At 45.9% G+C, this 27855-nt stretch overlaps 1 protein-coding gene across 3 annotated transcripts in view; it reads right to left on the reverse strand.

Moving 5' to 3' along the window:
• Positions 1 to 725: 725 nt before the first annotated feature.
• Positions 726 to 27855, reverse strand: part of FNDC1 (fibronectin type III domain containing 1) — a 102260-nt gene continuing 75130 nt past the window's right edge. For all 3 annotated transcript variants that reach the window (XM_082634318.1, XM_082634317.1, XM_082634316.1), the window contains 9 exons: positions 24926 to 24994; positions 23334 to 23477; positions 20203 to 20433; positions 14823 to 14931; positions 9917 to 9996; positions 7405 to 7434; positions 6473 to 6634; positions 4995 to 5117; positions 726 to 1483 (listed from right to left, as the gene is read on the reverse strand). In XM_082634318.1, the coding sequence (XP_082490444.1) occupies positions 1368 to 1483; positions 4995 to 5117; positions 6473 to 6634; positions 7405 to 7434; positions 9917 to 9996; positions 14823 to 14931; positions 20203 to 20433; positions 23334 to 23477; positions 24926 to 24994 (1064 nt within the window). In that variant the 3' untranslated portion in view covers positions 726 to 1367. The remainder of the gene's footprint in view (positions 1484 to 4994; positions 5118 to 6472; positions 6635 to 7404; positions 7435 to 9916; positions 9997 to 14822; positions 14932 to 20202; positions 20434 to 23333; positions 23478 to 24925; positions 24995 to 27855) is intronic.

Genomic DNA, 27855 nt, shown 5'->3' on the forward strand with positions numbered 1-27855 from the left:
AGTGACTTGTTTCCTGTTTTATCTTCAAACCTACCGGACACATCAGGCTTCACCTCAACACGCTGCTGGCACCGAAAATAACTGATTCCAGTTGGCGGAATGCTTTCTGCCATTACATCATTTACGTAGTGGTACAGCCCCCAGGCCCCAGAAGTGTGTCTGCCTCTGGCTTGTTCCCACTACTGGTTCTTCTACCCTGAAACGTAGAAGACAAACCTTTCATTCCCCAGAGCTGCCTGAGGACGTGGAGGTGCCACTCACGTGGAAAGGACACCACGTTTTAAGAATTAAAGTGTCATTAAATAAACCCTGTCATGTTGCAGTTGAGAGGGGTAAGATGCTTCTATTTCAAGGAGTAGATACTGAGCTAGGCAGGAAAGGCGAAAGAAGTTTTGTTAAACTGGATTTCAAAATCATCTGGGACCTAACATCTTAATCTGGAAACGTACTGGATATGTCCGCACAGAGACCACCAGTCCATTTTTCACGTGAGGATGGAAGGTGGAAATCACTCAGTTTGCCACTGGCTCACAGCTAGCATGGCTGCATCCCAAGCGTTTCCACAGCGCAGCAGCATTCTCAGAAAGAACACACACCTTGCCATTCTTGCCGTGTTATACAGAGACCTATTCTTTGGACCCTTCTAAAAAGATGTTAATAAACAGCATCTCTGCTCCAAAAAGTCCCACACACATTTATCTAGTGAACAAGTACAAACTTAGCAAGTTTAATCAATGTCTTTGCAGACAAGTGTGGATATGTATATGCATATATACATATATATATATATATATCAAAATTGAGAATTTACAAGTAAGATTTGATACAATTGGTCTAGTGGTGGGTAAGTCCACAGAATAAATCTTAAGTAGGCTACATTTCCTTTGGTGGCATTTTTAGTAACTCAGTTCTACTGCATAGAAAGGGATCCAAAGCTTAGCTACTTTTGGAGGGGTCCAGTGAGAAAAAAGAACACGGGGTGGTGTTCCACAAAGCAAGCACCGCGTGTTTATGCTGATCCCAGGAGATACCAAAGTGTCTGAACTTTGTGCCTAAAAAGTATGAAAATCACACCAGGCGCCCTGGTAGCTGCACATTTCTGCCGTCTCTGGGATGAGCTATCATAAGCAAAACATGTGGAGAAGCAAAGTTAACAGCAACATTGAATCCTGTGTGTGGTCCAGGCCAAGAAGTAGGACTGAGCTCCAGATCAAAGATGCCTGAAGTGTCCGGTGTCCACTGTGTGGCCTTGCTGACACTGGGGACAGTGAGGCTTAGGACACCACCTCTTCTCCTGCTCACAGGCCCTAGTGCAAGTCAGTCGAGGGGGCCGGGCAGGGCCAGCTTCCAGCACGACCGTCCTGTGGTTACCACTTCCCTGGGATGGAAACCCCACACTCGTACCAGCCCACGTAGTAGTAGGGGGTCCCAAAGCCTATGTTGCCAAAGCTGACTGGCTCCTGGCGGTACTGGCGATAGTAGCCTGGAAGGTAAAAGGAAAGAGAGGGAAAGAATAATCAGGAATACTGTGATTTATAATTGGTTCTCATCTCCATTGTGGGCACAGAGCTCCTGAAGCCCTTGGAACTTCCTGAGTGACAAGAGCTATACAGGTGTGTGGAATATTATTACATTCATAGTAAACCCTGTTTCAACCACACCGGAGTTTATGCTAATAACGTGACTTTCAGAAAGCACCTAAGGATGAGGGCTGGTCGCCAGAGGAACCAACCATATGATTGTAGTGGGGGAACCTTCAGCCCTACCCACAACTTCCAGGGAGGAGAGAGGGGCTGGAGATTGAGTTCAATCACGAATGGCCAATGATCTCATCAGTTGTGCCCATGTAATGAAGCCTCCAGAAAACCCCCAAAGGACAGGTTTGGAGAGCTTGCAGGTTGGCGAGCACGTGGAGATTCAGGCAGGGTGGTGCTTGGAAGGGGTGTGGATGCCCCCTGCCCTTCCCCACACCTTGCCCTATGCATCTCCTCCACCCGGCTCTTCCCAAGTTACCTCCTTTTATAATAAACCGAAACTTAGTAAGTGAAATGTCTCTCTGAGTTTTGTGAGCCCCTCTAGCAAGTTAATCAAATCCAAAGAGGGGGTCATGGGAACGTCTGATTTATAGCCTGTCCTTATCAGGAGGACAGGTGACAATGTGGACTTGTGATTGGCATCTAAAGTGGAAGAGGGCTTCCCTGATGGCGCAGTGGTTGAGAGTCCGCCTGCCAATGCAGGGGACACGGGTTCGTGCCCCAGTCCAGGAAGATCCCACATGGCCATGGCCGCTAAGCCTGCGCGTCCGGAGCCTGTGCTCCGCAGCGGGAGAGGCCACAACAGTGAGAGGCCTGCGTATCGCAAAAAAATAAAAATAAAATAAAGTGGATGAAGAGGGGCAGTCTTGTAGGACTGAGGTCTGAAACTATGGCATCTGATGCTATCTCTGGGTAAATGGTTTCAGAACAGAGTTGAACTGTAGAGCTCCCACTGGTGTTGGAGAATTGCTTGGTGGTGCGGGAAAAGAACCCACACTGGGAATTGGTGTCTGTATCGTAGCATCAAAAGCACCTGAACCAACAGGAAGAATCCTCATCCTTACAACTCCTTTCAGAGAGAAGATTTCTGATAAGTTGTTCTTGTGACAAAAGTTACTTCCAAATAAATACGACCCACCCTCTGAGGTTTATCCCAAGGATGATTTGTGGGGATAATCCAGTCTCCACATGTGTGACACAGGTAGGAAAGGGTGCTCATCAGTCCTCCCTCTCTCCCTCTCTCTCTCCACAGAGGAAGATCAGTTTAGTCAATCACAATGGAGCACTCCCAGTAGGGCAGGCCCTGAGCTGGGCAAGCAACCTTAACCAAGATTCACACAGAGGGCTTCCCTGGTGGCGCAGTGGTTGAGAGTCCGCCTGCTGATGCAGGGGACACGGGTTTGTGCCCTGGTCCGGGAAGATCCCACATGCCGCGGAGCGGCTGGGCCCGTGAGCCATGGCCGCTGAGCCTGCGCGTCTGGAGCCTGTGCTCCGCAACGGGAGAGGCCACAACAGTGAGAGGCCCGCGTACCGCAAAAAAAAAAGATTCCCACAGAATCTGGGGCCCCTGACTTGCCTAGAACCTCAGGCCTCCAAGATTTACTTCTTGGAATCTGCGGTAGACTTTCAGATCTTTCAAGTAAATCTCTCAGAGGAAAGAATCCTGTAGCAGTTCTGACCACCTCTCCTTTCAAGAAGAAGTGATGCTCCAACCTCCTCAAAAAATGTTGGCAACTCAACAGCTGCTCTCACCCCTTTGGCCCTGTGTCCTCTTGTCAGATGAAAGGTTACCTGCCATTCCGCCAGTGAGTTTCTGATGAACCAGCACCTCTGTTCAGAGCCAAAACCATGACAACAGTCACAGAAACACAGTGAAATACAAATAAGGCATTTAATACTAACCCTGGGGCACTGCAAGATCCTGAAACAATTAAGAGATGTGGTGTATTATATATGCTTATTGTGATTGTTAATTTTCTGCATCAACTTGGCTAGGATGTGGCATCCAGCTATTTGGTCAAATATTATTCTAGGTGTTTCTGTGGAATTATTTTCTAGATGAGATTAACATTTCTATCAGCAGACTTTAAGTAAAGCAGATTACTCTCCACAATGTGGGTGGGCCTCATCCAACTAGTTGAAGGCCCTAGTAGGAAAGGACTGACTTTCCCTGAAGAGAGGGGTCTTCTGCCAGAAGCCTGCCTTCGGGCTAATTGCAGCATTGGCTCTTCCCGGGGTCTCTAGCAGGCTTGCTGGCCCGCCCTGTGGATTTTGGACTTGCCAGCCTCCACAATCATAGAGCCAGTTCCTTAAAATAAATCTTGTTCTCTCTCTCTCTTTCCCTCTCTCCATCCCCCACTGGTTCTGTTTCTCTAGAGAACCCTGCCTAATAGACTTGTTTTACCGTTTTGTGTGTGTTAGTGTATCTTAATTTTTTGAAAAGGGGTAATCTTTGTACCACCTATGGTATTTTTTTTCCAAACTAAACAATGTTAAAGATCAGAGCGTCTTATATCTTAAAAAATGCCAGATCACTAGAAGTGCTGGACTTCATTCAGTTGTTCTGTTTATCTGGGGGCTTGGGGCAGTTAGCAATGTATTACAAGCTGTTAACTTTGAGATAATACACTTATCTTCACCTCGCAGTGCCATCATGAAATAGTTGATACGTGATCTCCTGAAGCATATCGTGGTTGGTTTGTACTTGTCTATTTTTGCTTTCTCTGGACTCTTGTCCTGGCGTTCTCCACCTGGAAGGCCCTCTAACCTTTGCATGTATTTTTATGACTCAGCTCAGACTCTGCCCCTTCTGAAAACCCTCCCTGGAAGCCTCAAGCGGCAGCCCGCACCCTTTGAACTCAGAGAGTAACTATAATCTGCACAATTACCTGACTATGGGGCAATCACGTGACATAACTCTTGTCCTTATTTGTACTTTAAGTTGCTTTTGCTCTTAGTTACCTTTCACATATTTATCCTCCCTTCCCAATTACTGACCATGTTTCCTGAGAGTAGGGGTAAGGTCCTATATTCCTTTGTGTCCCTACCTCTCCAAGCCACACCCTAAACCCAGCATGTGGTAGGAGTATTTTGTTTCTTCCTTGTTTTTTTTTTTTTTTTTGCGGTACGCGGGCCTCTCACTGCTGTGGCCTCTCCCGTTGCAGAGCACAGGCTCCAGACACGCAGGCTCAGCGGCCATGGCTCACGGGCCCAGCCGCTCCACGGCATGTGGGATCTTCCCAGACCGGGGCACGAACCTGTGTCCGCTGCATCGGCAGGCGGACTCTCAACCACTGTGCCACCAGGGAAGCCCCCTCTTCCTTATTTTTATGCTCCAAAATTCTGCTAATATCCATCTTCAAATGGTAAACCAAATGCGGAGCTACAGTGACTTTTCTCCTTATATCAGCCCTCCTCTCCACCCCCCGGCATAGTACCCTGGGCCTCTGCTCACATTACCTTGAATGGCAGGGAGGGCTTCTATGTAGGACTGAGGCCCTGTTCTTCCATCCAGGTGTGAATCCACAAATTGACAATGGTCTTCACCTCTTCCCCAACTGTCCCCAATGCTGTAGAAGGTATCTGCATAAAGGAATACGATGAGTCAGTGATGACTCCAGAACTGCCACAGCTGGCTGAGGAATTTGCACAAGCAAATTTTGAAGTGGGCACGTGACTTAAACTCTGTGTGTCATACCTTCCATGTTTGAAAGAAGGTGATAATGGCACCGATTTCAAAGTGTTATAAGGATTCAGCAAGATCGGGTATGCTAAATACTTAGCAAGTGTTCATTAAATGGAAACTACTAAAATTATAGGCATTTTCAGCCTGTAGATGGGAGACCTTTCTACTCTTTGGTTTAAGAAAAAGGAGGAAACTCTGATAGGCAGAGACTGTATTATGAAATAATTGTGAAAAGCATGAATACCTAGAAAAATAGAAGAAACTCTTTTCATACATAACTAGAAGTAGGGGGTGTGTCTGTAGCATGAGGCGCTGTCCTTGGTCCTGAACCAGAGCTGCACAGTAGGGCAAAGTTGCTTCTCTCAACCCTGGGATACCAGACATGGCTGTGTTACCTCTCCCAGGAATTCTGAACCAGAGGAGCAAAAGGGCGGTGTGCAAGAGGGAAAAAAGAGCAGCAGGAGACAGACAGACCAGTTGTAGGGAGAGGCATAGACACGGAGACATTGCAAGAGCGGAGGATGGTTGGGGAGATTTTGACATTATCTAGAAATGATGAGCACTAGTAACCTATGACAAAATATAAACCAGCTGAGGGAACGTTTTCTTTCTTTTTAAATGTATGTACTAGAAAAATTAAAAGTTGTGCAAACTTTGAAATACAAAACAATTTTGGGTAGGTGGGTGAGTTAAAACCAGCAGGGTAGAAATGGCATTTTGAAATGTTAGTAGTTCAAGGTAAATACTTATGTTATTCTTTGTTTTAATCCCCTACCATGATGAAAACAATGTAATTTCTGGACACAGAACAAATAATGCACCTCATATATGTTTCACCATCCACATTGTTTCTCTGTAAAGTTGTTCCAATGGCAAAAATCGTAGGGGGTACTTTTCCTCAATACTTCCAGCTTACACTCATACCTTAAAGAAACTTAAAGGCCATTTTTCTTCGTTGTTAATGTTACGGGATTAACAACAAAGAAAAACAGCCTTTAAGTTTCTAACAGAATTTTGGATTTCTTCCTAAAAAGTAGTCGATTTAAAATATGTACATATATTCCTGGGTACCAGTGTAAATACTAGTCACTCCAGAATAGAGCCTGCAAAGCTGGTTTGCACTTGAGCCAGACTGAGATGTGATGGGTCCATACCTCAAATGCATTCTGATGCACCTGCTACGTCAAGTTAGCATCTGATAAACTAAAAGCTTTCCACACCTTCCCATAGCACACCATCCCTAAAGACCTACCTTTCAGGTTATCACTGAGGTAGATCTTATACCGCAGTGAATTACAAAGAACGACTCCCACAAATTTTCTGTACCACGTCCGCTTCACGTACTGTCGGCCATGGCAGTCCGTGTAGCCAGGGTCATGTTTGAAAGCAAATGGGATCCAGATGGGCTCACCACCTGGACGACACACAGCACACCTTCTAAGTCATGGCGTTTCACAGTGTTTATTCTTGCACAAAATACCAGAGAATCTGATTTATTCACTTGGACTTCCCCTTCTCTCAGGGCTTTTCTGAGCAGTTTTCCCACCTCCCAGTGGTCTCTCTCTGTCTGTCTTTTCTCTTCTTTCTTTGTACTGAAGTACAACTGGGGAGTTCCTTGTACCTGAATGCAGTTAACGTATTTGCATTTCTATAAAGGATTCTCAGAGTAAGAAAAAGCCTAATTTAAGCCAAGGAACATAAGCTGTAATGGCAAATTTGACCTTGCAGGGCATGTCACCCTACCTCCCCACCCTCAAAATCCCTCAGCACAGGCACCTCCTGTTCTTGTCACTCATAAGACCAGCCCTGAACTTAAGCAATAGGTCTTTCTTGGTTTACTTGAAAAACAAAGTAAAATTTTGTCGTACACTTAATGCATTTTGCTATCTTTTCAGCAATTTAAAATATTCAAAGGGGTTATGAAAATAAAGTTATCTATTTTCATAGATACTGGCCACCCATAATGGTTTTTATAGATATTGGCTGCTATGGCCCTATTTAAAAATTTCCAGAACATGCTTTTCCCTAGATTAGGATGATGGGTGCAAAGAAGCCATAGAAGTTGTCAGAAAATTATGAAAATACAAAAATGGTTCAGCGTGTCTACTTGTAACCATAAGAATCTCATATTCAATATTCAACTTGATTACTAGAATGTCAAGTTTATCAAGAAGAGAAACTTACCTGGTGGCCTCACAACAAGCAAAGGATTATCTGTAGAATGAAAAATAAATAATTGACTTCACTATTACATCACACAACCATGCAACTGTTGAAATGTTTTTTTTTTGTAATTAAAAGAGCTAACCAAGCTAGAATAGATAAAGAAAGTGTAAGATTCATTTGACAGATGCCAAGGCATTCCCTTAGTTTTTATTTTCTAGGCATTTCCTTTCAAGAAATACTCTTTTCCATTTATATTGTCTTGTTATTTATATAGAAGGTGTGGGTCCTTGAAGATAATATTTTGACATTGGGTACTACAAAATAATTCAATACTCATTATGTTTTAAAATGTGTCCATCTTGGGAAAACAGTTCAGTGGTTTCTTAAAAAAGTAAAAACACACACCTACTATGCAATCCATCCATTCTACTCTTGAGTATTTACCCAAGAGAAATTAAAGCATATGTCCTTAAAAATACTTGTACATGAATGCTCATGGCAGATTTATTTGTAATAGTCCAAAAGTAGGAACAATCCAATGTCTATTAACAGGTGAATAGATACAAACTGTGGCACATACAATGGAATACTGCTAAGTAATAAAAAAGAATGAACTACTTATAAATATGACAACATGGATGGATCTCAAAAGGATACTAAGTGAAAGAAGCCAGACAAAAGAACTCACACTGTGTGATTCCACTGATATAAAATTCTAGAAAGTACAAATGAATCCATAGTGACAGAAGGCCCATGAGTGGTTGTCTGAGAAGAGGGGAGAGGATGGGCACACGGGGAGGGAAGGGAGGGCTGGATTGTACAGCAGCAGGAAGAGACTGTCGGGGTGATGGAGCTGTTCACCAGCATGACTGTAGTGATGGCTCCAAGGGTATAAACATACCTCAAAACTTCCTCAGCTGTACATTTTGAGGATGAACAGTTTACTGTATGCCATTTCTACCTCAATAAAGCTGTTTTAAAACATGTCTAGGGCTTCCCTGGTGGCGCAGTGGTTGAGAGTCCGCCTGCCGATCAGGGGACGCGGGTTCGTGCCCCGGTCCAGGAAGATCCCACATGCCGTGGAGCGGCTGGGCCCGTGAGCCATGGCCGCTGAGCCTGTGCGTCCGGAGCCTGTGCTCCACAACAGGAGAGGCCACAACAGTGAGAGGCCCGCGTACCACAAAAAAAAACAAAAAAAAACTGTCTATATCTTAGCCCAAATAGTGCCACTTAATATGAAACTACATTATAAGGAATTCTGCTCAGAAGGAGTTCATCTTTATAAAACACAGGCCAGGGAAACATGGGCCATCCTTTTTTTTTTTTTTTTTTTTTTAATTATCACAGAGTAAAATTACTTTTTTAGGGTACACATCCTATGAATTTTTTTTTTTTGCAGTACACGGTTCTCTCACTGTTGTGGCCTCTCCCGTTGCGGAGCACAGGCTCAGTGGCCATGGCTCACAGGCCCAGCTGCTCCGTGGCATGTGGGATCCTCCCGGACTGGGGTACGAACCCGTGTCCCCTGCATCGGCAGGCGGACTCTCAACCACTGCACCACCAGGGAAGCCCCATCCTATGAATTTTTAACACACATATAGACTCATGGAACTCCACCACAATCACACACAGCACATTTTCATCTCCTCCAAATCTGCTTTGTGCTGCCCCTTTGTACAGACTGTTCATTGACATCATCTGCTGTCTATAAAATAAAGCGACATACCATTAGCTATAAGTGTAAATGCTTGTTTTACTCTCCTGCTCTTAGGAAATAATCTAACCAAATGGAAGCGACAGCCACGTTAGTGTGGAGCCGACCCAGCTGGGCTTCTGTAAGTGCCTGTCTTGGGACCATGGGTACCAAGTCTCCAGCCTGGCTTCCTATACAGAAAGGCTGCCAAGCTGGCACCTGCCACCATGGGCCAGCTCTGTGTGTACTGCCTCAGACCATGACCACGGGGACATTTCACTGAAGGGCTTGAGAGCTCTGCACACCAGCATCCCAAAGGAGGGACATCCTCTGAGTGATATTGCTTGCAAGACGGACAGAATTTTAATTAGACCCTCCATATTAAGTAGAGACATTTTTGTCTCCTAGTAAAGGAAGCAACTTAGAGATCTGACTAATTGAAAGAAGCAACTGGCCCTCAGGTCACATGACATTTATGCTCTTCAGCTGTTTGTAATTAAAAAACAAAAGGAATTTATCTCTGTAACTAAATCTCTACTGATAGATTCAAACTTATCTTTCCCACACAGTTGAAAACTAGATTTTTCCCCCCTTTTTCATTGGAATTTGACCTTTTCACTTCCCAGGCAGTTCCAAGGAAGATTACTTTAAATTTTATTATCCAACTTTTAGCTTAGCAGAAAGAAAATCATGTTTATCTTATAAAATGACATCCAGTATGAACTGATTAAAGAGAAGAGGATTTAACTTCTTCAGTTTTTATTCTATTGTAGACATGATTTCAGATTATTTGTTTTTAAGAAAAGGAAAAAAACAAGAACATGAAGTCACCCATACCTGATTCTGTGACAAATGAGACCGAAGGGCTGATAGGTCCATAGCCGTGAGGATTTTTGGCTTGAACTTTAAAATAATACCTGAAATTGGAAGAAAACATTTTTTGAAAGAGAACCTTGTTTAATTTTTGTGTAATGAGACAAACACCCAAACTATTCAGCACCTACCCTGTGGCAGGGTTCGAGTCCTATTTTTCACAAATGCATACACCACTGCTATTTCTTCGGGTTATTTCTAAACTTTCTCATTTTCGAATAACTTTTCAAAACAATACATGTGACTAACGGGAACAGAGGGGCATACTGGGCAAACAGGTCACTTAGACTGTGTGTGTTATTTAGAGCATCAAGGGTTGAACTGCCCCGCGCAGGCCCGTCCTTGGATGCAATGGTCTCCTCTTGTCCCGTCTTGAGTTCTACTGACCCGAGAGAGAAGCTGGAGCGGTGAAACGCTTACCAAGCAGAATTCCAATCGTAACCTAATTCTAATCACTGGACTGTGTGTGAAAAAGCAGGATGTTTGACAGTGTGACGATGCAAACCCATTGTTGGCAGGGAGAAGGCTAAGCAGTCCTGAGGCTGGTCTCCTCGGGGGAACTAACATGACAGCAATGTTCTGGGTGCAGGACAAGCGCTATGCTTGGCTCGGGAGCCTTAAAGTCATTGAGTTTCCAGCTTCTATGCCTCGAGGAAAGAGAAGCAAGTCCGGGAAGGGGAAGTGGAAAAGGCCTGGAGAGGCTTTGCTGTGGATTAATCTTTTTCTTGGAACAAAGAATGTGCTAGAAAGCACATTGTCTGAATCAGCCTGTTCATCTAGAGGGAGAATGACAAGCCAGGTAGATTGGGAGTCCCAGAGCATCTTACTTTGGACTCTGATGAGCTATAGGACCAAAAGTGGTGATGAGAAAATACTGGAAAACAACACAGTTAAAACCCACTCTACCTACTGCTCATCTCTGTGTTGTCCTCCCCTCTGGGATTCCAGGTGTTATCTGTGCTCTCTTAGTCCCTAACTATCAATACTTCCAGGTAAAGAAGGCGGGTAAAAAAATCCCTGTGAGGGGAAGCTCTCCACCACTTCAGAGAGTTCAGAAGGAGTCTTGGTTTCCAGCCAGCAGAAGCTACACTTCAATGCTACAAAATCCTATATTTGACTGTCAGACACACAGATCACATGCACTAATTAAGATACCCTAAATTTTTAAACGGAGAATTATTTACATTTAGAGGGCAAAGGCATGTGTCCGCGGCACCTTTGCCCTGGCACCAAGCCTCCTGAGTTTCTGAGCTTCTGAGAACCCCAAGGGAGCCTCTGGTCTCACAGTTACACAGAGATATTTGACTTGGGGTTTGCTTAAACAGAAAGCAAAGAAAAGCCCATTCGGTAAAATCAAGCCTTCTTTTAAGCTTTCCAAGAAAGTATATTCACGTCTCATTTAGGACAGAATCCTTTTTTAAATTTCATTTTTTTTTATAAAAAAGATATGCACAATTAAGAACATAGGAATTCCCAAATCTCAATTCACTCAGCATTTCGTGCTTTCTCAGTTGTGCGTACTTTTAACTCAGCGGTCATGGAGTTATTTAAGGCAGACTCTGCTGGCAGTTCAAACAGTGGGTTGGGCATACATCAATGATAACAGTCCAACTTTACGGATACTTTTTTTTCCTTAAAAAAATAGGAGGGCTTCCCTGGTGGCTCAGTGGTTGAGAGTCCGCCTGCCGATGCAGGGGACGCGGGTTCGTGCCCCGGTCCAGGAGGATCCCACGTGCCGCGGAGCAGCTGGGCCCGTGAGCCATGGCCGCTGGGCCTGTGCGTCGGAGCCTGTGCTCCGCAACGGGAGAGACCACAACAGTGAGAGGCCCGTGTATCGCAAAAAAAAAAAAAAAAGGAAATCGAAACCTAGAGAGTGACACTGATATTCAGAGGCTACCGGGGACCTTTCTGTTGACTATTTCTCAAGCCGTCCCTGGAGCCAAGCTGCTACCTCTTCCCCAGCTCCACAGAGGGAAACACCCTGTGCAGCTGAGGAGATGACACAGGGATGACCAAGTGGCTGAGAGAGACTATTGCGATTTCCTGGTTGTAACCATTGGGTTTTACCACTGAAACCTACGTCTTCTCCAAATCTACCCTCCTGTCCACACGATAATTCCAGTCCTCCGCAAAGCCCACAGGGCCCAGTTCTAAAGATGTATTTCCACTTGAACTCGCCTAATATGTCAAAGTAAGTTTAAATATGCTGAGCTGAAAAACAACATGGGATTAGGAAAGAAGTAAAATTCCTATTTTCGAAAACCACATTAAACTTTTTCTACGGACTAAAATGGATACTTCATACCCTGAAGAGTCTCTGTCTCACCCAAGTAACAAAAGCAATCCATGCCTTGCCTTCTTACATAAGCTTCTGGCACCTTCTTTTGAATAGCCTCCATGGTGACAAATCTTTGTACTTTAGGTATGGACTTAAAATATGAAGAGTCCAGAAAGTGATTCAGGGCTGAGTTGGGTGAATAAGGTGGACAATGCCCACTTAATCTTGTCAAAAAAGAAGATTCAGTTATAAAGAACCAAAGCCAGTTTTTACATCCTGTCTCCTCTTGGGCTGGACCGACTTCTGCGTCTCTTACGAGGACTCTGAAGGGGGACCTGAGAAGCCCTGAGGACTGTACAGAAGGTGGGGAGACGCAGCCTCCATGGGATAAGCACGTGGACGCTCCAGTGAGCCCATTGGAGATGCCCTGCGTTAGGGGAAACGCGGGGCAAAATGAGCGTCCTTACATCGTGCCACGCTTCCAGGGCTGTAAAAGCTCAGCAGCTGTTGTAGGGGGTGCGGAGGAAGCCTCTGTAGGAGGAAGCACACGCCCCGCTTTCCAGCCAGCCCACTCCCTCCGCAGGACGCACGAACCACGGGGCAGGGGCGGCTGCTGCTCCCAGCCTGTCTATCAGGGCGCCCAGTGTGGGTGGACGCAGGACTCAAGCCTCAGGGGACACTAGGGCCCTCTGGGACCGGCTGGCCCAGGCTCCAGCCTCCTCTCCTCCCCACTTCCCCATCCCCCCACTCCCCACATCAGCCTCCCTCTCTTCCTTAAACCCACCAGCTTCCCAACACCTTTCCTGCCTGGAGCAACTTGACCTGCTCATCCACCTTCTCCAGGTGAAGTGCTGTTTATCTTACTCCCCACGGAAGCTCACGTGACTGCACGCTAACCCCCAAGCTCAGGCAGAAAGCCCCCTATCATACCCTCAGAGCCCAGTGTACTTCTCGCTCACAACACTGGCCGGGGAAAGTTCATACTTATACGTCGATAAACCATCTGCCTCCACCAGGCTGTGCGAGCCATGAGGGGCCACGGTGTACTGTGTGCCCCTGCCCCACGTGCTCCCCACGCCCACTGCTCTCTCCTGTGTGCAGCCCGGTGCCTGGCCTGAGCAGACACTCAGTTAGCACCTACCGGTGGATCGTGGACACTCAGTCATACCTACTGAAAGAATGAATAAACCATCCTACATAACCATACCCTGATATTATTCACAACTCAGCATCAGTTTGGTACCAAAAGTTGCCACAGGAACGCTGGACTGCGGAGGGTGCAGGAGACCGGGATTTGCAAGGAGCCGTGAGGCCAAACATCCCTAAGGCCTCTTTCAGCTGATACTGAAGCTGTGCTGTAAAAACATTCACTCTGCCCACAATAAAAAAAATGGGATGTTGACTTCGTTTTCTTTAGTTTTATTCTTTTCGTAATGAATCAACTTTTCGTTACTATCAGAGAAGAAGAGCTAAGACAAGTGCTCCCTCAGTTTCCTGTGTTTTATTTGCTGTATCTCAAAATTTATAACAGTTTGTGAAAGCGCAGTGCAAGGGAGCCCAGGACATTAGCAGGCCCTGAGGAAAGTTCTCCGCTAGTGCAGAAGTCTCTCAGTGCCCAAGGACGTTGTCCAGTTTCTATCCCTTTCAACACATTTCTGTTTAAGGAGAGTATTTTGTTCCAATCTCCTCTGTGTTCCTCTGACTCTATAAAAAATGGGAGACCCTGGGTCCAAGTCACTTCACGTAAAACACTTTGCTATGGAAATACAGTGGCTTGACGTGACACGGTGTGCTAGAGCCATTCTACAGGCTTCAGAGAGCCAATCATTAAATATCAGGAATTCCGCAGAGCCAGAGTTGCTCAAAATTGGCCACGGTGGGAGAAATTGGCAAATACCATAAACCAGTTGTTATTGTTTGGGGTTTTTCTTCCCAGAGAGCCAGTTTACAAGCATACCACAGCTCGACCATTGTGTTCTTTCCTGATGGCTGTTACCAGCAAAACTACATAGTATAAAAGAGGAAATGCACACTCATGCTGTTTGCACCCTCGAAACAAGTTCTGCATATTTCACACTGGGGGCTCCCTCTCAGATGGCCCTCTGGCTAGCGAGCCACTGCCCCGACTAGGTTACACGCTTCTTGTAACCGTAATTAATGGGTAGAATACATCTTTCTTGAATGATCTGAACGTGTACAGTATAGAGCCTGAGTAATTGCTGCTCCATCAATGTCACGTACAAAGCTTGTGCTGCCTAAGCCACCATGGTTTGAGTGCAAACAGATCGATCCCCTTTCAACACACAGAGCAGCCTTTCCTTCCCCAATGGTGGGTAGTTTTAGTCTCCGGAAAATAGGGAACAAAATAGAAATACAATAATCTAACAATTACGGTGCCCACAGTGCTTTCTCCTAAGAAAAATACATGACATATGGTGAGCATTCATTGATAGTCTATGAGAACTAACTAGAGAATTCAAAAGAAACCATAAAAACATTTTTGATTAATCCTTTCCTTTTCAACCTAAGGATATATCCATGACCAGGCACATAGGTCTCATTTTCTGTTTGTAAATGACTGACACATCATACCTCGTGTTTGGCTTCAGGTTCTCAATGGGCAGGTGAGTTACTGATGAAGCTTGGGTGGACCACTTGTTCCTGATGAAGTCTTCATAGGATGCACTGTAAACCAAGTAACCTACAAGTGGAAGGGAGGCAGAACCCAATGAGCAACAAGGAACCACATCACACCAGAGGCATAACCCAGGGGAGGACGATGGGGAGGAAACAGTGGCGTGGAGGCAGCTCTGTGCGAGAAGTCAAGAGGGGAGTGTGTTGGGTCAGACGGGATAGAACGCTGGTACCCGCTGGTGAAACCAGATGCAGATGACGAAATTAAAGACTCTTCCTGATGACTAGCTGGTTCCCTACTTCTCTTCCGCGTCCTCATCTCCCACGTTCCCTGGCCTTCCTCATCTCCTTAGAACTGATCACGTCTGTGAACGCGCAGCAGAAGAAAAGAGCAGTGACCTCCACACAAGTTTTTAAGAAGTTCCCGGTAGAGATACATACAATTGTCCTTCACGTGAAAAGAAGAAACCGTGATGGTGAATGCCGTGTGTGTGGCTGAAAGACCCCAGACTCACGGCGGGTGATCTCCTCACCTCCCGCTATCGGCTCTCCTTCAGTTTCTAGTCGTTGAATATCTCTGCCTGCCCTTGACCTCGATGTCTAGTGACAACAGTCAGGCAGCTCTTTTCTCTGCCTTATCTGCTGTTAATGGGCCTCAGCGGGTGGGCCCTCAGCCCTGACACCTGCCCAGCCTTCAAGGCTGCCTCATCAGGCCAAGCGAAGCTCACGTCACAGCTTCACACATTCTTTACTTACGTTGGAAGGAAATCGTTGTCAAGTACTTTCTACGTGCCAGACATCATGCCGAATCCTTTGGATTAAGTTTTACTTTGATGAATTCTCCTGGACATAGGTTTCCCTGCCCTCATTCTGACACATGAGGAGACTGAGTCTTAGAGAGGGGGTAAAAATCTGGTCCAAGTTCACATTCGTTAATTCATTCAACAAATATTTACTGTGTGCCTTCTATGTGTCAGACATTGCACTAAGTGCTGGAAGTCAAATGGCGACTCATTTTATCTAAAACTCCAGGAGCAGTAGGCAGGCAGGCAAACAGGATGATACAGCCGTGATGAGAACTAAGAAGGAGCGGCCCACGCGCCGGGGGATACGGGGTGGGCAGAGCTTCCCAGGGCCCCGAAATGGGGCTGATGACTGAAGGATGGGAAGTAGCTAAGATGCATGGTAGGAGGTGGGGTGGATTCCAGGTAGAGGGAAGTCCTGGGCAAAGATGCTGAAGAGGGAGGAAGCAGGAGAAGGCGGAGCCTCCGAGTGGCAGGGTGGGAGGAGGGGGCGATAAGAAATGAAGCTGAGGAAGCACAAAATGGAAAACATATGCAGGGCCCTTTGGTCACGAAGGTTTTGCTTTTCATTCTAGAAGAAAGGGAACACGTCGAAGGGGTGACACAACAAGACTGTCTTCATTTCTCTGGTGCAAAACGGAGAACCGACAGGGTGTGGGCCATGGATGGGACGGTCTAGCTAGACAGCTGTCACAATATCCAGGTGAGAGGCGGTGACAACTCAGGTTCCGTGGTGTTAATGGAAGGAAATGGACGCACGCAAGAGAAATCTGGAAGGTGAAGCTGACAGGATTTAGTGATGAACTGAATATGGAGGGGAAACGAAAGGAGATTTTATGATGACTCCAAAGATTCAAGCTTGCAAAAATGCATGGAAAAGTGAGGGCTTCTCTGAGATAGAAAGCCCAGATGAGCAGGTTTGGGGCTCTGAAGGATCATGAGTTTGATTCTGGATATGCTGAGTCTGAGATGCTTTGGAGACATCCCGGTGATAATGTCAAGTAGACATGATTTTACTGTTTGAGGCTCAGAGGAGAGGCAGGCTGGGCCTTGAGCTATAAACCAATGACTCCTCTCCCGGAAAAATTAAAACCGTGTGCGTGGGTAAAATCCTGGAGTGAGAGAACACAGAGTAAGAGGAAAAGAGAACTTAGGACCAAGCCTTCGGCAAGTCTGATCTCTAATGTTTGGTCAAAGAGGGTGAGCCTGTGAGGGAGACTCCGGTTGAGAGAATTGGATCGCAGGTCAGGGAGGAAAAGATCCATAGCATCAAACGCATCTAAGAGGCAAACAACTTTATTCAGCAACCTGTTCTCTCTGATCGCCTCCATTAAGACCTATTCTGCTGATGGGAAGAGTGGATTAGAGTCACACAGCGAATTACCGAGCGCACAGTGGGCAGAAGCAGAGGCACTGGGCTCCGAAGCCTTCCCACACTGCTTTCTGGAGGAATTCGTTCTTCTCTTTTGTCAACAAATATCTCATGGGGACCTGGGAAGGGCTGCTGCTCTCTCCACAGGGCTCCCTCCTCCTCTGAGGACGGCCACATCAAGCCACACATGCTGCATATAACAAAGGCACAGCCTCACACACGTGCCCGAGGAGCCCTGCTTTGACGGGTCTGCCCGGCTCATCTGCCTTGAAATCAACTCCATCAGAACGCTGTGCTTCGTCCCACATGCCACGCAGGTTTCTCTGCTTATCCTTGGGTCTGAATTTTTCTAATGTGCTTTCTGAGCACGTGTAACTCCTGCTTTCTCTGTTCTTATCAAAACCTGTCCTGAGGGCTTCCCTGGTGGCGCAGTGGTTGAGAGTCCGCCTGCCGATGCAGGGGACACGGGTTCGTGCCCCGGTCCGGGAAGATCCCACATGCCGCGGAGCGGCTGGGCCCATGAGCCATGGCCACTGAGCCTGCGCATCCAGAGCCTGTGCTCTGCAACGGGAGAGGCCGCAGCAGTGAGAGGCCCACATACCGCAAAAAAATAAAAACCTGTCCTGAAAATCTCAGAGGCCATAATGTGGGTGATTTCCTATGGAGTCACTCCTGATGGAGTAACTGCCTCATTCACTGCGACTGATCAGGGAAAGCAACGGGTCGCAGGCCTTCTCACTCTGCAGGAGTTTCATATCGTTTGGATACCACCTGGTTACATGTTGACTCAACCGCTTGTGCAAGAAAGTACAGCTGGTGGAAACTAGCAGAGCGCTCAGTATCTCACGGAGCTACTAGGACCCAGATGCCCTGCAGTGGGCCCAGAAGTGTGATGTTCTGTTTGGGTCTAGGAGGTATCTGTGTATCCACTTTGCCTCGCTGCTCTACAGCTAAAAGAGCTGGTGCTTGATTCATTTGCTGAGGAAGAGCTCCCACGATATTCTCTTTTAGCCTCTGGGGTCTAAACAGCCCTGCCTATTGCAGGGCTGTCGTGCGCTGAACTATTCCACAGTAAACAGCTTTGCAGAATCAGCACAACCTTCTATTGGGAGTGCCCGAATCCTTATAAACACTTCAGCCATATTATCTATGCTCGTGGCATGAGTACTCATGATTAGGGCACTGAGGTTTGGTTTAGGGTTAGGTGTAGGGTATGTGTTGATGAGATGACTTCAAAGGCTCCAGGGAGCTTTGGAAGGCTGGGGATGTGAAGTTAACAAGAGCATGTGTTTCAGAAGCACTCCCTCTATGGGATGATACAGGAACTGCTCCGGAGTTAAGTCCAGTGACATTTACCGGGAGTTCTCGGAAGGCTCCTCACGCTGCAGCCCTTGAGGCATGTCTAAGGTGGCTGGCGCTCTCATCCTGTATCCATCCTTCTGTTTTTCAGAAGCCCCGTGGCTGAGGTCACAGTGGTATATTTATTCTAAGTAACATCTGTTATGCAAGAGATCAAAAGCTAAATAGCTTAAGATAAGATTTTCCATTATTTTTTTTTTCTGTATGCTTACTTGCTTGCTTTTCAAAATTGCCATTCATAAAATCATATTCAGTTAATAAAAGGATTTTCTGGCTGTTTTGACTACAAGCTTTCCTCCTTCCATTGATTTATTCGTTTTCTATTAGGAACATGCTGGACTTCACAGAAGCTGGCCTCTGCAGCCTCTGCAGCTCACAGGTTGTGGGGGGGGACCATCACTTACAGTTACACCAAGACTCCGCCCCCTTGATCTGTACCCTCGCTGTGCCCTGGCCCTTCCACCTTCCCTGGCACAATACCCAGGCACTCTTTCCTGTGTTCCTTATCCTGGTTTTTGGGCTGCTGTGCAAACTCCATTAGAAAAGTTGTTCTTTGGATGTGCTTGGATATTTTCTTATCTTTTTTTTTTTTTTTTTTTTTTTTTTTTTGCGGTACGCAGGCCTCTCACTGTTGTGGCCTCTCCCGTTGCGAAGCACAGGCTCCGGACGCGCAGGCTCAGTGGCCATGGCTCACGGGCCCAACCGCTCCACGGCATGTGGGATCTTCCCAGACCGGGGCACGAAGCCGTGTCCCCTGCATCGGCAGGTGGACTCTCAACCACTGCGCCACCAGGGAAGCCCTTTCTTATCATTTCAAGAGATAATATTGGGGACATAACGCAAAAGCACTAAAAATTTTGAATTTGATGAACCACACTAGCATAATAGTGACAGATAATATGTCAAACTCTGACTTACAGCACCATCCCCAGTCCCGAGTCACACACACACACATATGTTCCTTCCTCTTATATAACTAACTGACCCAAAAAGAATCCTTTGCAAAAGAAGGGTCTATTCAAAAAAACATTAATTCTTTACTGTAAGAACTTAGCTCAAAAATTTATCCTCAAATATATCCTTGGCAGAATCAAATGAACTCATGAACATCTCACAGGCCAAGACCTAGGAGGCTCAAGATCCCTGGGCACTTTTCCATCACATCTGGGGCCCGTCTAAGGAATTCAGGGACATGGAGACTGGTCTGGAGGCACCCAGCAGACGGGGAAAGGAGGGAAGAGGCTGAGTCACGACCCCAGGGTTGACTGTGACTCCGGGTAGCGCACAGAGGAGCTCTTTCATCACCCGTGCTGTGGGATCTCGTCTTCCATGTGGCTCTGTGGACTCCCTGGCTGTTTGCAGGATTACAGAGTATAAGAGATGTGACGACATTTTGCATAGGAGGAAAGCAAGGTCCAGAGAGATGAAGTAGGTAGCTCAAAGTCATAAAAACCAATTTGGGACTCGGATTCAGGACTTCTGACTTCCGTCTAGTGCTCTTCATACTACCCCACAAAGGCTTCCCGTACTGCCCCTATTTCATCCTTTTAAAAGAAGACATCTGCGTTCATCCATCCAATTCATCATCCAGGTCAGGCATCTGTCCATCCATTTAACCTATCCATCCATCCTTGCATCCATCCATCATTCATTTATCCAATCCATCCATTCATGTATCCATCCATCCATCCCTCCATCCATCTATTTTCCATCCATCCACTCATCCATCATCCATCCATCCCTTATTGTCTGTATTTCCCACCTACTGGTTGACAGGAACTTGGAGCATCTGCCTTGGACACACCTGTTATCATATCTCCCGGGGCCGATTTGTCCCAGTCCACAATGACAAATGAGTGGCAGCCTTCCACGGCGACCACAGTGATGTTGCGGGGGGCATGCTGAGGAGGCAGGTCACTCTTCTTCAGGTCGTTTGGAATGATTTCATCCAGGCTGTCCACTTGGAAATGATCCAGAGCATCAGTCAGAGAGCATGGGGCAGACGGGTCTTTATTTAGGTATGTCACATAAGGAGCTGGAAAAGAACAAAGATACCCAGTCAGATTGCTGAAGGCTTTCTCTGGAGGCAGAAACATGATGTCTGCTCCACGGAGTAGACCCCCCGATTCAGTCTCTTCCTGCTAAGCATCCAGGGTCATCAGCCCTGATGCCAAACTCAGACGCACATCCCTAGCTCTCTTGTATGGATCTATATATTTATATCTTTTAACATCATGGTGTCAAAACAGCTTATTGCCCCATCAACATCAGTGATTATGACCTCGGTGGTTTTGAAACATCTCTGAGCTACAATTTAATGTAACATAAGCCTGCAGCATTCTGCCATTCCTATGCCCCAAAACTTAGAAGGGTGTGAATCAGCCCGACTTAGAGTTCTCTCAACTCAGTTCATACCCTAGGCTGTCTTGGGACCAGAAAAAACCATACACTGATCAAGATACAGAGCCTTAGCCTCAGTTCTGGGTGGCCTTCCCTGGGACTTCAGGGACTCACATAACTACCTGCAATGTCTGCACAGGCCAGGCCTGAATACGCTTCTACAACATTACCGCTCAGGACGATAACAGCTACCTCACATTTATGGATAGGCTCAAGCTTTCTCTATACACGTGATCTCAGTAGATACACGGGCCCCAGAATTAAGGCAGGACAAGAACTGATAACCCACACTCCAGCTGAGCCTACGGATGCTGACAGAGGCCCCCCAAAGTAGGGGGCAAACAGAAGCTTTTCCCTCTAGTCCACAGCTCTTCTTATTACATATGCTCTAGAAGTTAGAAAATCCAAGGAATTGGATTTGAGCTTTATACATTCAAGACCCCCAAGTGCTCCCAAGTAACAATTTCTAGAACCTTCTAAACGTTCCATTGCATCTTTTCATACAGGTTCTCATTCTCAGGGGCTGTGAGGACTGAAAGCAATTTTTAGATACTGTATATTCCAATACTCTGTATAAAATTAGGCCTTTGGAGCTTGTTCATGATCTCATCAGGAAGTTTGGGGGAGTCGTCTACTATGCTTTATAGAGTTATAGGCATATGAAAATAGCCAGACAATAGTAAGCCTTTCAGTCTTTGAAGAGTTCTTAGTAATAGCACTGAAAGCATTTCTATTTCTGTCACGGAGCTATAGAGAGAAAAGTCAGCACGTTCGGTGGATTCAGCCAGGCTGCTGCGTGTCATGGGCCAGCATTACCATTTGCCTCAGGACTCCTCCTTCTAATTAAGATTCTTAAAATTCAAAAAATTTAAAAAGTACTTCAAACAGATCACACACACACACACACACACACACACAAAGATTCTTGTTCTTCAAGTACGTGTGGTTCAGACACTCAATATTACATCTTGGCTGGCAAGAGTTGTTCTCTGCTAATGGCAGAACATATGTTTTGGAAACAGAAAAGTGTGATATTAGTTTAAGCTGTTGCTTGTCTCCACTCAGTAATAACTTATTTTTTTTTTTCACTTAGTAATATGTTAATCTGTCTTGTTAGCAAAGTTCATTAAGGGCATGGGAAGAGAGGACTCCCAAAGGGAATGAAACACAGTTTAGTGAAACAGAATATCCTCCTGCAATTGTTTTAATAATTGAGAAAGAAGAATAAAATCAATTTCTAGATCACAAGTCCTTGAGGCTAACAAAAACTATAGGAAATAAACTGAAGGGCAAACGAACCTATTTACAAAACAGAAGTTGAGTCTCAGATGTAGAAAACAAAATTGTGGTTACTGGGGGGAAAGAAGAGGGAGAGATAAATTGGAAGATTGGGATTGACATACACAGTACTATATACAGAAAAGAGAATAAGAACCTGCTGAATAGCACAGGGAGCTGTATTCAATACTCTGTAATGACCTGCATGGGAAAAGAATGTAAAAAAGAGTGGAAGAAAAAACTGAAGGAATGGGCTTCCCTGGTGGCCACTGGTTAAGAATCCGCCGGCAGGGCTTCCCTGGTGGCGCAGTGGTTGAGAGTCCGCCTGCCGATGCAGGGGACACGGGTTCGTGCCCCGGTCCGGGAAGATCCCATATGCCGCAGAGCGGCTGGGCCCGTGAGCCATGGCCGCTGAGCCTGCGTGTCCGTCCAGAGCCTGTGCTCTGCAGCGGGAGAGGCCACAACAGTGAGAGGCCCATGTACCGCAGAAAAGAAAAAAAAGAAAAAGAATCCGCCTGCATATGCAGGGGACACGGGTTCGAGCCCTGGTCTGGGAAGATCCCACACGTCGCGGAGCAACTAAGCAAGTGCACCACAACTACTGAGCCTGCGCTCTACAGCCCGTGAGCCACAACTACTGAGCCCGTGAGCCACAACTACTGAAGTCCACGCCTACAGCCCATGCTCTGCAAGAGAAGCCACGACAATGAGAAGCCCGCGCACCACAACTAGAGAAAGCCCGCGCGCTGCCACGAAGACCCAACGCAGCCAACAATAAATTAATTAATTTTTAAAAAACTGAAGGAAAACAGCTTCAGCTCTTTGAAACTCTAGTAGGCTCAATTCAGTAAACTGCTCACCTTTTAGGAAGAAGTTAATGAAGTGCAGGCAAGGCCTAGTGGAAGTCTCATCTCAGAAAAGTTGGCTACAATAAAAATACTCATATTCCCTGGACTGGTGATTATCGAAAGTGTTCCTTCCTCTTTGTCCACACAAGGCAGCCTCTCTAAACTCTATTCTGTCGGATACCAAACGTTCTCCTGCATTCATCCCCGCTCCTGACTTCTGCAGAAAGCAAGTTCATGTGCATCTAAACAGGAATGACTCGCTGAATCAGCCCAAATGGAAAACTCATCTGGGAACATAAGCTACCGCTGCAAATGCGCTGCCTTGGCCAATCCAAGGGATTAGTTGTGCTCTTCTTCAAAGAACGAAAGTTAAAACCCATGGCTCTCTGATTCAGGAAGTTCTATTTACCAACAAAGCGTTTCTTTCCAGCCAGATCGAACTCTTCTTCAGGGTAGGAAGTGATGGAGCCTTCTGGGGGGATGACAGCAGGAGTGGCAGCAGGGGTGGAGGGCTGGGTGGTGGCCGGCAGCCTTGAGGTCTCAGCTTCATAATCTGAAACGATGTGACGGTTTTGTAATTGGGCACTTCCAGAAAAGGGGCACTGTGTGCCATCAAAAGATACCTTCTTAAGATTGATCTCTACACGAAAGGATGTACGCGCGCACACCCCACCACTCCGTAGAATAAATGCTATGCCTGAACAGGATTTGTTGCTAACAAAACAGTATTTCCTCCCATTTCAGTCGTCTCGGAAAAGCAGCTCCTGATAAAAGAAAGGAAGGAAAAAAAGAAACACAATGACCAGAAAAATGAGATTTTTAGCATCAAAGCTGGACAGAACCCTAGAATTCACCCAGTTTTGCAGCTCCTGTTACTGGTCCGAGACCATTCTCTGCCTAAATAATTTTCCCTTCTAAAGCCATAAAAAATCCACATGAGAAAAGAAACTTGATTTTTAAAAAAATTTATCTTCTGTGTACGGGCTTTTCTCTGGGGAGGGGTGTAGGATTAATCCTATTCAGAGAACTAATCCGTTAACAAAAAAGAAAACTCTGTTCCCTGTCAACAGCTCCAAACCATAAGAAAGGTGCTATTTTCAAAGATGCTAAGAAAGCTTCCTTCGCTTTCTCACATCTGCTGTTTTTCTTTTAAGTTCATTTTATTTTATTTTATTTTTTTGAAAATTGGGGAATTAAACCACTACATGGAACAATCGTGATTGCATCCAAGGTGACATTATTCCCACATTCGTGATTTAAGAGCCTTGGAACTACAGACAGCAGCAGGCAGGCAGAGCACAAAAGTGGGGACAGATATCCCGAGTGTCAAAGGCCAGCACTCTTGGGGGGGGGACAAGATTTCCACGTGAATTCCTTCAATTTTGGAGGCAACTTACAAAACACACAGAACAATCACAGGGTCATAAGTACAATGACAGGATTAGTTGCCATTGATGGAGTGACTGCTCCAGATGTCATGCAAGGCATGTGTATTCTTTATCTTAGAAACTTACCTTGACTTGAAAACATGCTATGATGATAAAAAAAAAAAAAAGAAAATCAGCGCATCTAGAGCACTGCATTGTTTTATGTAATTAGAAAAGGAGAGAAAGGAAAGAATGAGAATGGGAAGGGTCAAGGCTGGAGGCGGAGACCTGGTTAAACCACGTCACTTTACTAACAGTGTGGATGGGGGACAGGAGGCTCAGAAGGAAGCAGCTCCAGAATTTCTAGAGGAAGGAGGGGTTGAGAGGGAGGGAAAGGGGGGCTCAGGGAACTTGTCTGGAAGCTGCATCTGTGTATCAAGCACACTGTTCTCCTTTAGGTTAACCTGTAGTGGGGGGTAACTTGGAGGGGGACGGTATAACCACCCTTCCCTAAGCATTGCCACCCACCCCTGAGTTCTGAAGGAAACGGAAATTGAAGTCATCCACTTAGTCATTAAAATAAGATTCTCCCATCAGAAAACTATCCAAATTATGTATCTAAAAACATTAGTACCTTCATCATAGATCACATACGCCTCTTCCGTGGGCATTGCCGTGTCGGTCTCCAGTCCTGAGAACTCATCTAGTGAAGGAGGAGAGGGGAAGGGTCAGCAAATGCCCCCGGGTTTCTTCTCAGCATCACGCCGAGGGCACAGTGATCCAGCCCCATGATGGTTCCAGGGGAATAAGCGCCCCCTGCCAGGGGCTCCTCAGCTTCCTCAGAAGGAAGGGAGTTGGAACCCAGATTTTCTCTCCTTTGTACTCAGAAAAGGGCACTGGGGTGCCCTCAAGGATCAAAACAAAGATACCTCCCCAGCATTCCTGACCAGCACAAGGGGCTGTTTCTGACCTTCCTCCCACCTCTGCGGTGCCCAGGCTCCCCCTGGCCCGGGATGTTGCAGGCCTGAGAACAGGCATTCTGGGAGAGCAGAGAGCGGTAGCTGGTACCCAGGATGGGGACAAAAACCCTCCTTCCGGGAGCTCCTGTGTTCATGGCACCCTCATTCTCTCCAACCCCTGGATCTTGCCACTCGCATGTTCCAGAAGCAGGGTGACCTCCTGCCTCTCCTCTTTTCCAATCTGGCTTCACTGCCCCTCTAAGCTCCCACCCTCTCTCACCGACTCAGGAGATAAATCTGTACGGATTAGACTTCTTAACTTGCATATGAAGTTTGGAAATAATATTCCAGTGATGACAAACTTCTTTACAAACGGGGAGGGCTTTATTTACAAACCCATGAGATCTATTATGACTGCAAAATTATCCTCTAAATGCAATTAATACACTTTTATATGTGATTTTTTGATGTCTTCCAGAAAACCCTAATTATAAGAACCATTGTTAAAATGACTATTATTAATGACTGAACTGACATCACGAGCATGGACGACAACTTGGTTAAGAAAGGTGAGTGAAGGCAAAAAACACATTTTTTGCGTCCACCATCTGGGTCCTTTCAGCAGAAGCTTTTTTGAGAAGGTGGGAGGAGATCAATATATTACTTCTCGACTTGTGGGAGGAAAACGCAGCTGCAAAAAGGAGACCGTTTCTTTGTAGCTGGTAAAAATTTTGAGGCACCTTAAAAATTCAGAGGAATTCCTTTCTTCCTTTTGACCTGAAGCCACAGCAATTATATAGAACTCTCAATTCAAGGCACACTTAAAAGGCAGAGTAGGTGTGAGGGGACAGCAAGCAGGAACCAGGATTTATCACTTGCCTTCTGGGCATCAGGCACTGTCACATATATATGGTTTGAGTTAATCCTCACATAAGATAAATGGGGTTCATTATACCCACTTCTCAGCCAGGGACACCAAGGATTTATAACATGCCTGGAGACACACAGCTGGTAAAGGACAAAGAGCTGAAACAGAATTGGACTTGAAGGCCTCGGCTCCAAAGGCTACGTTCTTTATACTTCATCAAACTGCCGCCACTGTTTAGAAGTTGGACTAACCAGTCTTTTGCTTGTAAACCTTAAGGCACTTTATTAGAATCGTCATTCCGCAGCATAATGAAAGGGGAATTGAATTAGAAAGTATACCGACCCCCTTCACTCAAAATATTACAAGCACCAATTTTGAATTGTTTTCTTGCTAGGAAATCATTGATCATTCCTGAGAAATACACCAATGTAGTCATTCTGCTAGCCTTGTCTGAGCCTACTTTGAATAACTTCATGAATGCGATGCTGCCGAAACAAACCCCACCAGCCGAGGACAGTGGCAACCTTGCCTCGCCTGTCTGGCCCCTCTGCGATGAAAAGCCCCGCATACACCCGAGGCCTGTGACATGCCCCCCACCTGCCTCACCATGGAGGTGGTGATGCGGGGGATGTTCTGACAGGGCCAACGAAAGTTAACAAAGAGAAGTTGTAAATGATCTGCCTTTCAGGATGGGTATTTCGAGAAAAACAATTAGACGCGATTTTTTTTTAGGCCATTCCAATGTCAATATGTCTGGATCCAAGAGGAATGACTTCTGGGCCGGTTTAAATTAGACAGTTCTCAGGCTGACACCACCTAACGTGTGGAGTTATCTGGCTGTTGTTTCCCAGAAACCATTTTCCTCCCTGTGTCCATTTAACTTTCAAGAATGTAGTCTTGTTGTACCTCATTATCAGCTCAGGTTCATTTCCTTTCATTATTATTTTTGGTCAGGTCAAAATGAATAAACTGTACAATGTTTGCATCCTGGAGTGAACGAGAAAAGGGCAAAGTATAGGGTTTCCTTCATGGATTCCTGATACTAAATACAATTCCTTGAGGAGCTGAAATGCTCTGGTCCAGCACCTGGCCACAGAAACGATGCCTTTCACCTGCGAACTTGGATCACTTCTTGAGATAAGTGACAGTTAAGTCTTCTGGCAAATGTAAACATCCTACTGAGTGATTTCATGCTCCTCTTTTTGTTTTAAGACCAAATAAAGTCAGGCATAATTTTTCTAAAATAGCACCATCTTGATTCCAAGTAAAAGAAACTTCCAGATGTAATGAAATAGATTTACAATTTGGGGGGAAAAGCTGACCCTCAGAATTTGCCCCACCTGAATGCTTTTGAAGCATTTGGAGCTACATAAAACTGGATGTTTTATAAGCCAAACCAGAATCAATGTCAAAAGCTTCCACCTCTTCATATAAAAGTAGCTGCCAGCCACCAACCATGTGGTACTCAAGTTTATTTTCTTGAGTAGTTTATCCAAACAGTCATGAAAAAAAATGAGCACAAAATGTTCGGGTCTTAGCTCCAGAGATATTTTTTTAAAACTGTAAAAAAGGTTCTCGGGCCTCCCTGGTGGCGCAGTGGTTGAGAGTCCGCCTGCCGATGCAGGGGATACGGGTTCGTGCCCCGGTCTGGGAGGATCCCATATGCCGCGGAGTGGCTGGGCCCGTGAGCCATGGCCGCTGAGCCTGTGCGTCCGGAGCCTGTGCTCCGCAACGGGA

This window comes from Mesoplodon mirus (genome assembly GCF_964341445.2).
Source record: "Mesoplodon mirus genome assembly, chromosome: 10".
Lineage (NCBI taxonomy): Eukaryota > Metazoa > Chordata > Mammalia > Artiodactyla > Ziphiidae > Mesoplodon > Mesoplodon mirus.